Source organism: Cynara cardunculus (genome assembly GCF_001531365.2).
Source record: "Cynara cardunculus var. scolymus isolate 2C chromosome LG 6, CcrdV1, whole genome shotgun sequence".
In the NCBI taxonomy this organism is placed as follows: domain Eukaryota; kingdom Viridiplantae; phylum Streptophyta; class Magnoliopsida; order Asterales; family Asteraceae; genus Cynara; species Cynara cardunculus.
Window position 1 is genome coordinate 8,852,808 of NC_037533.1, and position 14,485 is coordinate 8,867,292.

At 36.5% G+C, this 14,485-nt stretch overlaps 1 protein-coding gene across 1 annotated transcript; it reads right to left on the reverse strand.

The window, feature by feature from the left end:
- Window positions 1-3,313: 3,313 nt before the first annotated feature.
- Window positions 3,314-13,683, reverse strand: LOC112514375 (glutamate--tRNA ligase, cytoplasmic). The gene is made up of 7 exons (XM_025120812.1): window positions 13,578-13,683; window positions 11,772-11,950; window positions 10,261-10,360; window positions 9,789-9,942; window positions 6,409-7,523; window positions 4,483-4,950; window positions 3,314-3,722 (listed from the first exon to the last, which is right to left on the reverse strand). The coding sequence occupies exons 2-7, from the start codon at window positions 11,912-11,914 to the stop codon at window positions 3,507-3,509; spliced, it is 2,196 nt and encodes a 731-aa protein (XP_024976580.1). The 5' UTR covers window positions 11,915-11,950; window positions 13,578-13,683; the 3' UTR covers window positions 3,314-3,506.
- Between the last annotated feature and the right edge of the window lie 802 nt (window positions 13,684-14,485).

A 14,485-nucleotide genomic window follows, 5' to 3' on the forward strand; every position in this document is an offset into this window, starting at 1 on the left:
AGAACTTATGTTTTAAGCACTATAGTTATTTATTTAATTTGTTTTATATTCCCAAATTTTTCATTTTACATAATTATTTGTAATATATTATGAAACACGTTAAATAATTATTGTAAACAAATAAGAAGTTTAAGTTTTGATCATTAATGTACAACTATTTAATTTAAAGCATTATTTACCCATTCTATCACAAATTCCCTTAAATTTAAATTAAACTCATCATTTCTCTCCGTCTCAATTCCTCCTCCATTTCCACCTTTCCTCCAAAGACCTGTAATTTTTCACCCCCACTCCCCTGAATTCATGGTCTCTCTTTAGATTGATTGTTTATGACTGATATGTCCTTTAAATCTGTCACCCATCCTCTTAAATTCATATTCTGTATCAAACACCATATCCCTGAATCATTCTTTGATCTCTCTCCTTTAGCCAAAGACTGCTCAAACATTATCTCACATAACCACACGAAAGGTATTTCACCATTCTCTTCTTTCTTCCTCTTTGATCATATTATATAACAATGATTTTAGTGAATTTTGTTTCTGTGAAATTTTTATCACATTCCATGATATGATCTTGGCCCTTTCTCAACTGGACTCTTGTGTTATGGTGAAGTTTATTATGTGATTTGCAATCATTTTTTTCAAAAAGTTGGTTAGATACGGATACCAGAAAAACTTGTATGTTGATATAATCCATCAATTGACCCAAAAAAAAAGAAATGGAGGGCTCTCTGATCCAAGAAATCCTCCACATACTTCTTCCCTCAAACACAATCAAGGTTTTTTTGGTTTGAAACCATATGGACCGATAGATTTGGAGAGAAAAAAGAGATTCCTAATTGTAAAACGACAAGCAAGGGGAAACTGTGTTGTACGTTGTTGCGCAATGATGAACCAAACTTTAGATTATCATCATTCATATACATGTTAAAAGAGTAAATTAAAATCATTTTGGTCTCTATTATTGTCATCCTCAATCAAAAACCCTAATTTTGCTATATGCGTTGATGTTGTTCTAGCTCGGTAATATATGATTCTCAAGAGAAGATATTATTTGTACTCTCATAGTCCAAAAAATTGCGAGACATCATTCATGTTAACGGCCTACCCATGACTAGCATAGCCAAATTAACATATTTTTTTGTTTCATTAGTTATTTCTTATGTACCCGACCAACAAACGGGTGTAACACTAGCATTGTACCAAAACGACTATACCAATTAAATTAATACCGATTACAGTTGGTTGGTAATATCATACCAAGTACATAAACTTGGTTAATAAACGGCATTGAAAGTCATGTAAATATCATACCAAGTACGTAAACTTGGTTAATAAATCGCATAGGAAGTCATGTACCATAGTAATACCATGATAGAGTATTTATTATTTATAAACATAGTTAATGATTTTTTAAGTTTCGAATCATCAACTTTCTTGTTTGGATATTAAAATGTTTGAAAGTTTTATTCCTTGTAATTAAAAACCCTAAAATATTTGCTTAAAAGTTGATTGATATATGGTATACACCTTTACGAACGAATTACAATTAATCAATACACGATATTGGAGAAAAATATTGAAGAAAAATATTGAAAACATACCAAGTCCTATAACCACCACCACCACCACCATCTCCGACGAACAAACACCCAAATCCAACTTGAATAAAACCATAATCAAGTCATTGTCACCACAACCACCACTCCATGAATTCCATGATTTGGCGTTTCCACATTTCAATACCAATTATCGCACAATATCACCTTTAGTGGAACTTGAACCCTTATGGGTCGTTTGGTTCGCGGAATTCGAAGGAATTTGATGGAATTGGAATGACAAATTCCTTTGACCAAATTTCAATTCCTTTGTTTGGTTCATTTCTTGTATGGATGGAATCCTTCAAATTCCATTGAATTCCACAAGTTAATGAATTCATCATTTCTTGGCATAATGGAAGGAATTGAATTCCATCACCATCCACCACGATCATTCTACTATTGTTCATGATGCCCCACCCTTAACCCCCATCACTGATGTCTCTGCCACCCACCTTACCCCACCCTAACCACTATGCCACTATTGTTGTCATCACACCCACCCACCCTCCGGTCACTCACTACACATCCCTACTACGACTATGCTACTAACGTTAGTGTCACCCCCTAACCTAACCCCCACCACCACAACATTATTGTCGTCGTCACAACTGCCACTCACCCTACCCCACCCTAACCACTATGCCACTACTGTTGTCATCACACCCACCCACCCTCCGGTCACTCACTACACATCCCTACTACGACTATGCTACTAACGTTAGTGTCACCCCCTAACCTAACCCCCACCACCACAACATTATTGTCGTCGTCACAACTGCCACTCACCCTACCGCACCCTACCCTAACCACCACCAGCCACTATGTCACTATTGTCGTCATCATATCCACCCACTCCCAATCACCCTGACCATCATCCCACCACTATCATCGTCACAACTGTCATTGATCCCCACCACCCCGCCCCTACCGCCCTTAACCTAACCCTCCACCCCCACACTACTATTGTCGCCTTCACAACCGCCATTCACCCGCACCCCACCCTACCCCAACTCACCACTAAACACCATGCCACTATTATTGTCGTCATACCCACCCACTCCCTGGCCMCAGCCTCCCGACCACTATCCCACCACTAGCATCATCACAGCTACCACCCCGCCACCTACCCCTACCCACCCCACCGTCCTGCCTTGCCCCCACCCTACCTTACCCTACTCTAACCCATCACTAACCACCATCCTACCACTGTAGTCATCACAACTATCACATTGCCACCTATTGCCCCACTYTGGCTYCAAACCCACWKCCTCRCCCCACCCCTGCCTGCCCGCAACAATCCCCACCTATGGAGCAGGGTAGGGCAGAAGTGGTGGGGGAAGGGCGGGTGATAGTTGTGACGACGACATTAGTGACATGGTGGCTGGTAGGGTGTGTGGCGGGGCGATGGATGGGATAGTACATACAAAGATGATTGTTCCAATTCTATTGAGAGATTTCATTCTAATTCCTACCAACCAAACACATGGTCAAATTCCATTCCAATTCCTTCAAAGTCAAATTCCTTTGATGGATTCCAATTCCATCAAATTCCATTTTGTGAACCAAACACCCCCTTATTCTCCACGAAGGAAATACATGTCCTAATGTGGGTATTTTGACCATATAAGTTTTTAATCAGAAGCATGAACTTTAATCAAAACCATACCTGTGGTTCTATGAAGTCTTTAGAAAGTTGGTACATAAAACTCATTTAACCAAATACTCCTGATTCATTATTCGCTTGAAATCCTTTCTAAAACAGGGAATGAGACGCATAGAATCCAAGAATATAGAAAAAACTAGTAATATTAAACGAAACAAAATCACAATCATAATCATAATTTGGTTTCAAAATCATATATGTTACTAACAAACAACATCCGGAAAGGAGGTGGAAACCGACTTACTTGGTTGCGGTTTGCCTGCCATCTGGAATGGCGTAGAGTACAATAGGTTTTGAAGGTCGAATGAAAGGAGCATCACATCTGAAGTAGCCTTTCCTCTCCAGCTGCAGTATGTCTCCAAGCTTCAAATTCCTCATATTAGAATCCCCAACTGCTGCAATCTCCTTCTTAGTCTCTGTGTTCACCACATCAACAAAGTCCTCATCTTCCTCCACCTGCATCAACAAAACAAACATTTATATAATCAACAATCTCTTGTTTTTCCATAGATTTTGAGGCATTCGGTGTTCTCATATCCATCAAAATAACCCATTTCAATAAAGACATCTACAGATGGCTAACAAGTTCAAGTTCACACCAAATAATGAAGAATGCATGCAGAGTGTTTACTAGTTTTCACAAGTTTTCCACAACATAAATTCCAAGGGACAAATGGGTCTAAAGTTACAGAATTCATTTCATGTCATTGAAACCAATCTTGATTGTTTTGAAAACAACTATTTAAAAATAAATCAAACAATGAGATGCAAATGAATAGGTATGTTTCATAAATCCTGGAAGTTTTTCCCATTACAGCAACAGTCAAAAGTTTGAAGAAAAAACCAAAACAAACCCAGTATAACATAGGTGGGGTATGGGGGTGAAATGCAAGCAGAGTGGTTGTTTCAATGAACCCCCCCCCCCCCCCCCCCGGGTTTGTAAAAAGGGTGCGAAATAAAGAGGGTTAATAGCAAAGGAGAATGTAAGAAAAAAGAACTTGGAACAAGAAAATCGACTTAAAATAGACAAGAACATACAAGCCCAAGTGTAGGGATAAAGAAGTCAACAAATTCATACATGTATCATCCAACATAGGCAGTTAACTACACATCAAATACAAGGACTTCATGCCAAAAGTAGATGCAAAGCTGGATATCATTTTAGCAATTTTTAGAGAAAAATTAAGATATCAAGAAAAGAAAGAACAAAGCATACCTTCTTTTTCGTGATTAGATAACCAAACTCCACCAGAGTTAGTGGAACAAGTTCGTTAATCTCAGGTAACCACGTAAGTTTTAGCTTCGTGGTTTTAACAGATCCTTGGAGATGCAAAACCCCAATTAGTTCCGTCACAGTACCATCTGGGCCATTCTTGATTTCTTTAACGACTGCATTTCCCCAATCCATTAATGTAATCTCTTCGTTAGCTGATATGGATTTGGCATCAGTTTGTTCAATCCAAATTTTCTTTGTAAAAGTGGTCGCCTTTTCCCCAGCTCCCTCATATTTCTTATGCTTCGGTATTACACGTACGAACGGATGTTCCGGCCCATCCAACAGAGTCAACAACACACGACCTTCTTCAACAACTGCGGTATGTCTGGGACAAACAGGATCGATTATTTTCTTGTTGATGTTCCAGAGCTTATCCCATTCCATAAGATTCAGATTCTTTGATGCACCCTGTGGAAAAGAAATTGAAACAAATGTAAGCTCCAGCAACTAAAAACAATCCACAATAGCTTATATCACATAATAGGAAAGAAATATAAACAATTAAGGTCACGCTTCGCAACCATAAGCTAGCTTATTTTTTGAGCTTATTGGAAAAACCCCATTTGGTAAGCCATAAGCTACTTCAGATGGCGTCTCAACAAGCTTCAGGGTTTTTTCACTTGTTTCCAATTATGCCCCATATATATTACATAAATGACCAAAAACCCTAACAGTTTTAGGTCATATTTTTTTTTTTCAACGAGTTTTTACCAGAAAAGATTAGTTTATCAGCCAACAGCTAATATATCATAGAAAAGTTTGCCAAACATAGCCTAAAAATGGGTATCTATACTACTACCTTATCCACCAGATTTATCAAAAGTCTTAAAAACAATTTTTAAAGCATAAAGTACTATACATTTATGCACAAAGTCTAAAAAGGCTTAAAAACAACTCATAATGCATTAAGTACTACTACTTTATGCATTCAATCTTAAAATCTCTTAATCTACAATTAAAATAACATATAGTACAAGTTACCAATGCACATAATTACTTTTTCCTTTCATGTTCCTAAGATACTTTTGAACCTTTCACTCATGTCTTCACCATCTCATACCTCTATGTCTTCTCCCCATCCCCAAGGTGATATTCAAACTAATATTCACCATGAGTTATTAAAAGTTCTTTCATTCATCTCTCATTCAATTGCTCTAGAACTTTCAGTCTCGCTCTCGATTCTTTGCTCTTGGTGTAAATCGAACACATTTGTGGAATCGTTTAAATATGTTGAATTTTAAATATATTGGATTTTAAACTATCATACAATTTTTTTCATCGATAGACTGTAATTGGAACCATAACTCTTATTTATTCAAATTGTAATTGTAAAGACCAAATGTAACTTATATCATCGTTAAATCATCTCTAATAAAACCAATGAAAATTCAAAATCGTTAAAATTCACGGATCCCGCTGCATTGCGCGGATACACAACTAGTTAGATTATCATTTCTCAGATTCACAGCTGCAAAAATATGGATCATATCAGAAATGCAAACATCAAATGGGTGGTCTTTTAAATATTTAGGCAGTCTTGGGTGAATAGCATAACCTACATTAAGAACCATACAGAAAAATAAAACAAGGCCAGTATTTCCCACCCGAACGTGGGGTCGGGGGTAACATGTATGCAGACCTTAATCTCTACCCAAAAGAGTAGAGCGGCTGTTTCAGTGAAGATCCCCGACTTGTAAAAAGTGTGAAAGAGAGACAGATATGCTAAATTTTGAAAATCCAAGTAAGCAATAACAATACAAATAGAAGCCAATATTAAGAACCATAAAGGATACACAATATGAACGAAATTGCTACTCGCAGATAGTGATGACATTTTCAAAAGTACTCAAGTGTACAGAAGGTTACTTGTTCAAGTATGAATTGTATCAACGCCTCGATCTGTAGACCTCTGCGCACAATTCCTTGGACAGTTGGGAAACGAGCATCATCCCACCCATCAACCTTTCCGTTTTGAACAAACCATAGTAGTTTGCGTTTGCTTAGAAGTGTATAAACCATATTTAACCGGCTGAATTCATATATATGAACCTTCCTAAGACCCATATCCTCTTGGATCCGGTAATATTGAGCATTGCGGTCATGATACTCACTAGATCGAAGTGCATGGGTAATACCTTCAATAGAATCAACAAAAGGACATGCAAAATCATATGTTGGATATATTTTATATTTAGACCCGATTCTATGATGTGGGATTGGATTGCAACGATAGTATACGGGATCCCGAAGTGATTTGTTTGGGTCTTGCATGTCCAACTTCCCTCGCAAACAACATTGTAGTCCTCTTTCAGATCCAGCAATCATCTCCTTCCATAACTTAATGTTTTCATCGAGGCTGTTGTTCCTACACTTGGAATCAATTCCGTCCATCCTTTCTTTCTGCATTTGTTCACGTGGGGTATCATCGATATATGCCTTGCCCTCTCTCATCAGCTTCTCCGCCATTTCCATGAGCTGCGGAAAGTAATCAGAAGTATACGTAACTTTTTCGTAATTTATGCCCAGAGTCTTGATATCTATCAAAAGATTATCCACAAATTCACTACTCTCCTTGGAGGGATTTGTATCATCAAAGCGCACAATTACTTTCCCATTGTACCGCTGCGCAAAATACTGATTCATCAAGGCAGCCTTTGAATGGCCAATGTGAAGATAACCGCTTGGTTCGGGTGCAAACCTCAAGCAAACTTTTCCCATCTCTGCATCCGGCAGATCTACTTCAGGTCGGCTGGTGACTTTCCCACTTTCGTTAACATTTCCGTTAACAATCTGTTTGTTATTATGTTGTTCGCCTTCTTTTGTTTTGGTAGATATGGACTTTCCCATGTCCTTTTTCTTTGTATATGTTGCAGTTATTTCATCCAAGACAGCAGCATGCTCTGAAGAAATCATGTTGTACCACCGTACCAAGTTTTGGTACTTCTTTGACTTCATTAAACTTTCCCATCTCTTACCAGCACCTGTAGACAGCGAGAATTTTAACATTCATGGTACCATAAGATACAAAAAAGCAACACCCATAAAGTTATTAATCATCCTTAGGCATAGCTCAACCAGTGGTGGATCCAGGATTTTTTTGGCAGTGGTATCACAAAAATATTTTCGTAATATAAATAATTTATAAACTAATAATAAAATTATCACACAGACTCTATTTGCGGCTATTCTGGGTCCATTAAGTATTTAAGTCATTAAAAAACTGGTACACTAGTTTACTTTCAAAAAGTTCTCTTAAAACTTTAAAACCAATCAATTGTCGGTGCATTTCTAATTTTCCACTTGGTGATCTACATGATCGGTTCGAAATACAACATATTAACCTCAAATATAAACAAGTAAACCCTAAAGTCAAAAAAGTTAACCCCAAATATAAACAAATTAACCTACAAAGTTAGTCCCTGATTTACAAAAAAAAACCTACAAGTCTAAAAATAGCCCAACTTAACTCTAAGCAAATAGCAAATAACCCTAAAGTTTGCAGAGGGGGTCAAATATACACAAAATAACCCTAAAGATTTCGCTAACATGTTATTATGTTAACACTATTACATCAGTATAAACAAATTAACTCTAACCAAAAAGACGCTAATCAAAATTTGTATTCACATTAATTTTATTTTAAAAAGTTTAACCTTATAATTCACGGTAAATTTTATTAGAAAAAAAACAAGAATCAACGACAAACATCGAGGCAAATGTGTATTTAATGATGGTTAAATATTTACATTTATCATACACGTATGCCATTAACGTTAAAGTATGTTATCATCTATTTGTGTTAACGTCAAAAAATAATTAATTTTATAAAAATATTCCATATTGAGCTCATTTCGAAGGAATTTCTAACGGTAGACTTTCCAAAAACGAATATGTATTTTTTAATGTATATTTTAGCTATTAATTAATTAATATGATAAGGTAGAAAATGAAAAATGAAAAATGAAAAAGAAATGGAAGTAAATTGAAAATGTTAAAGTCTTTGAAGGGTCAAAACTGTAACTTATTCCAACTACCTTCCTCAACTTGTGAGAATTTGGAGTTTTAAACCCCTAAAAGTATTAAAGCTTAGGGCTTCACCCCAAGATATGGTTTCACCCCAAGAAATTTAGAGCATCTCCAACAGATTCTCCAAAAGTTTTCCAAGGTGGAGAACCAAAGTTCAAAGTCTCTAAAAAAATTGCATTCATCTCCCACCAAATTCTCCATTTTGGAGATTACATCATTAAAATATTTCATACATTTAATTAAATATTATCTCTCTCTCATAAACATTCCATTTCAGGGTTATCTATTGGTGGAATATAATAAAAAATCATCTCTCTCATGGCAATCATTTTTTAGGAGATCTCCAAATTTGGAGAAATTTACACTCTCCTATTTTCTCCATTTTGGAGAAAGTTCTGGAGAATCTGTTGGAGCAAATATTTGCCCAAAATCCCCATTTTCTCCATTTTGGAGAATTTGTTGGAGATGCTCTACCACACCCCGAAGGGTGGATCCGCCCCTGAGCTCAACTGGTCAGGCATTGGGTTTGCTCCCCATTGGTCACCGGTTCGAGCCCCCTGAGAGCCACTGGAGGTTTTCCCGGCTGTAACCTCAAGGCCCCATGAGATTAGTCGAGGTGCATGAAAGTTGGCTAGCCAGGACACCCATGGTTATCCCAAAAGAATGCATTAATCAACTAGTACATGACAACTCTAGGTATTGAAGATATAGCGGGAAAAATTCAGCCTATTTATATGAAAAAGGGTCAATCTGGGTTATATTTTGTAGATTAAAAGAAAGCAGGTCAAATGGGTCGAACTGTTTAAAAATTGCTTAAAGTATACTCAAGTGTTTGCGACCTCCTAATTGAGCTATTAACTGGATCATTATTTTGATAAATAGTTTTTGTTATCATATATAATAAATAAATTATTTATGAAATTCAAGAAAAGTTGTCGCAGGTCAACCAACATGAGGCAACACATTTCGACGTTCAACCTATATCTACAACAAATTTTTGAATAAGTTACATCATTGACCATCCTCAGATGGTAAATCATAAATAAACATATGCATATGGTGTTAAAATAGATATATGCAGAAATGAAACTGCGCTAATAATATATGCAGAAATGAAACTGTCCACTTCTGTTTCATCCCAATTAAGATAGATTGTGTATATCTAGAGGAGATGAGACACCAAAATACGAAAGCATTAGGGCACAACTAATAAGATTTACCTGCAAGATATGACCAGACAGCCATATCTGCAATTGATAAGCTATGACCAACCAAGAAAGTGCGCTGCAGTAAATATCCATCAACATACTTACATGCCCCCTCATATTCAGAACCAGAAGAAAAAATAGGGGCATACTCGAGCCACTCATCAATCTAGAAGAAACAGTAAAAAGATCGATACAGAATAATTAGTGATCCTTGAAATAAAAACTAAGATCCTCAAGTGAATATGAATAATAAGAGCATCTCCAACAGTTCCTCTAAAATGGAGAAATAAAAGTCAAAAATCTCAACAAAAAAAAAATTACATTCAACTCCAATAGTTCCTTCATTTTGGAGATTCGAACATTAATTATATTATTAAATTATTTAACAATATAAAAAAAGTCCTCTCTCTTGGAGATGCACTAAGGACAACATTGTGCTTCAAATTGAAATCTCCTTGAAAACAAAGGAAAAAAGAGAATTCACCTGCCCAATTTCAAAGGCATCTCCCTGGTACAAGCTGGGAATGATGGTGGTTGTACGGCCAAGATACCGAAGAAGTACATTTGTTCCATGTAACTTCAGCCTACAAAAAATGTTGAGTCAATACAAACACAGCATATCATGCTCAAAATCTTGAGCGAAACAAACTTATTATCATTATTAGTATATTGACATGAATACCCACCATGACACTGTCACATTAGTTCATGGTAACGCATACAAAAGGAACAGAGAAAAAAGGTATGAACTCTAAAACCCAAAAAAGATACCTGACTGTAGGTCATCCAAATTCTAGAATGATTACCCTTTTTGACTTTATATGTCAAATCCTCTAGTTCCCATATTTGAAGTTAATAACTTATTATTGATTCATTTTCATTTTTAGAACCAATCATTTTTAAACATATACTACTTACATATTACGATTTATCTATCGAGTATTTGTCATACCTAACCAAACCAAACGAACCCCGTATATCCCATCCATCACCCGCGGTGGGGTCGGGGTGGGACATAGGCAGACGTGTCCTCTACCAAAGTTGTTAAAGGCTCAACGCGCACTTAGGCACAAAGAGGTCCCGCGGGCGTGAGGAGCGGGCCTCAAGAATGCAAGGCGCATCTTACCAAAGTATATATATACACACACACAATTCAATACACTATGGGAGAAGTTTTAAGGTATGGGTATTTATAGAGGAGAACTGAAGGAGGCTTAAAATTCTAAGGACTGGATATTAAATATTATGGTTTGACTTATATCATCTATTTAATAACTCTTTTTTTAAGTTAGAAGATGAGAAACTTAGTTAATATTAGGGTTTGCTTATGTATTTAATAACTCTTTATGAGTAACGCCTAGGCCCACAAGAAGCCTCAGCCAAAACACAGGGCCTTAGTGAGCCCCGTGCCTCGACTTAAAAAAGCCCAAGATCTTGAGCCTTATGAGCCTGGGAGCCTATTTACTAATCAAAACAATTACTTAGGCAAGGAGGGAATATATTTCCATATAGTCAATAATTTCCATATTATGCCTTCACCTAGCAATTGAATTTAGCTTTTAGCAAGCCTCCAACATAACATGAAGACACCATGTGTAACATTTGGCTCTTTACTAACCTATCTATCTTTTGTTTATTCCAGCTTGGGTGCTGGATTTTGCCAGGAACACAGCATCAACAATGTCTCTTTTCAGTAACTTCAAGATAAGATGATTGCACCCTCATAAATACATTTACAAACATGAATTATAAACTCACAAAAAAACTTGATCTGAATACCTTTCAGAAAAGAGGTTATACAATGCAAGGAAGTGAAAGAAACTGCTTAAACACCAAATATGGTGAGAAGCTTAAGTCATGGCGATATTGATTAGAACTCAATCTTCAGTATACAAAGATATCTTCGTAAGCTTGTCATCTATAGACAATTTAACAACCAGCTAGCACACATTTTGTTCAAAGAAAACCATGAAACAAGGAATGGATTTGCATTACCCGTTGGGCAGGACAAGAACAGGTGGAGAGGCAGACGTGAGAGTGGACTCAACAGTGAGCGAAACACCTGCAAGTGTTGATACGGCAATCACTGATAGAGGAGGTGGGACATCAGCGGCAGTTAGCAGCTTCAGCTCCATCATGAGCTAAAACCCTTTTCACTTTCTATAGTCGTTAATCTGGGAGATGGAACCGAGAATTATAAKCACAGTKTGAGCTCCAAAAGTGGTTAATGRATGCAACACAATAACCGSAGCTGATTAAAATTGGCACCTAACATGGTGATATCATTATACAGGAGACGGCAACAATGTAGCAACAAGTTCCAAACTGACAGAGCATATTCATTTTTTCATCTACATTTCATTTGAAAACCAAAAGATTTAACAATGTTATGAAATGCATGCAAGTCACAGATGAAAGATATCATAAGTTGTTATTTTATATCAATTATAACACAGAAATATAGTTTCAGACTAGGACAAGTCAAAAGAGCAAAACTTTAGCATCAACTATACGAGAAAGACCCAATTGAAACAGGTACGTAGTGGGCTCATGGGTCAGAAGTAAAAACAATAAAAATACAAATAAGGTAAATACACTTGTACACATACCTAAATCTCCTCAACTTAACTTGCCATTTATAAATCAGGCGCATGTTTCGTAAGACTCCTCATTCAGATATTAGCAAGCTTGTAAACCGAACAAAATTAAGCCCGTATGTCCCACTTGGAGGTGGGGTCAGGGAGGGTGAGATGTCCACAGACCTTGACCTCTACTCCAAAGAGTAGAGCGATTGTTTTTGTGAAGGCCCCGGCTTTTTAAAAAGTGTAATTTAGAAAGAAAAAGAACGATCACTTCTTTCAGAAAGGTTGCCATGAAGTTTGTCATAACAGGTCAAAGAGACTATCTTGAAAAAAAAGCACTAAAGCTAAAAGATATTAAGATGTTGCAAGCTAGTGTTCCTTCCATATCTGGACCAACTTAATACATGGCGGTGTGGTTTTCTGCAACCTGATTGCACATCCTATTAGATCCATCCTCATATTTTTGGTACACTCATGTAATAAACAGAAGAATATGTAATATATACGTGTTCTTTTTGAATGCTTGTTAATTTTTGTCAGATTATGCGGTCATTGCTATCGCTACTGACGTTTTACTAAGGATTTCCAAATAACCCAAAAACCGAATAAACCGAAATCGTTTTACCCGAATGAGGTTCGGCTCAGATGGGCTATTCGACTTTGGATTTTTTATACCTCTAGGTGTGCACCCAATCACTTGCCATCCCGGATCCGCCACTGGCCCAAGGTGCGCATGGGCTCACCATGACCCCTATGTGGCTCCGTCCTTCAGTATATCTACACCTTATGGTCCCATACAATTAATTATGTCGAACAGTTGGTCGAACAATGAAACAATGAGATGTATTTTGGCCATTCTGTTTTGTAATAGATTAAAGTGAATTAAAAAACAAAATAATCGTATATGAATTGGTGACAGAATCTGAAACTTGAATTGCTAACACAGAGAGAACCCCCCCCCCTCTCCTCTCTCCCACCAAGTCAATTCATCCACACACATTGATTCATTGAAACCTGCTCTTCCTGCGTGTTAAGCTTATGAACTGCAACAATTGACGAATGTAGTCGGGTTTGAATGTAAACATTGATGAAAAATGACGAGCAGAAAGCAAATGACAAAGTTCTGGTGTTTGGACCAACAAATCGCAGAATCAAGAACAGTAATACATCACAGAAGCGACGATTTTCGAAAATTAACTAGCAAAAGTGTTTCTCTTACCTGTGCAAAAGACAAAGAAGCGGCCGCCGGTATAAACAGTTGGGCGATGATTCGCAGCCTCAGCAGCAGGTGAATCGCCAAATCGGCAAAGGGAAATCGCTAACTATGATATTATAGGGTTTACCAGTGTAGTGGGCTTTTCTGCCTGCGAATCTATATATATCTCAAAGAAGAAACCACGTCTAATGAAGTGGGCTCTTCTCAAAACAACAAAATGTTTTATCTTTTTTCTCTTTTTTTTTTTTTAAGCTTTTCGTACTTTAATATTTGTTTTTTATTTTTAATATTCACATTTAAGACCTTTTAATTAGGTTGTTTCAACCTATTCATATTTCTTATAATAATTACTCTTTTAACTCTTATTATTTTTCTCTATTTGGTTACAAATTTTCATTTTTTCTTCAAGATAAACCTCTATAATAATCTCTCAATTCTTTCTCTATATTCATGTATAATTTTGTGGTACACTTCTATGATAATCTCTCTATTAATCTCTCGATTTTTTCTCTCTATTCAGTTATAAATTTGTGGATGTTGTTTGCATTTTTGTTTATTTGAGGTGTCATTCAATAAGACAAATCATAATATGAGTTTTTGTTTATGTAAGTATAATATTTTCTTTTTTTAGTCGGAGACATTCACATTATAGTTGGAATTATGTAAGCATATGGATTTCTTTTTGTGTAGATAAAGTGGCATATGAATCATTGAAGAAACAATTTAACATTGTTTAAGCATAATATCTCTCTTAACCTCTCAATTCTTTCCATCTATTCAGTTTTTTTGGAGGTCATTCGCATTTTTGTTTATTTTGGTTTATATATTAAAGAAGAAACCATGAGTTGTTGAGATGGCTTCTCCTATAACTTAGAACCTTATTTCTCTTTTTTCTCCTTCATTCTTTTAAT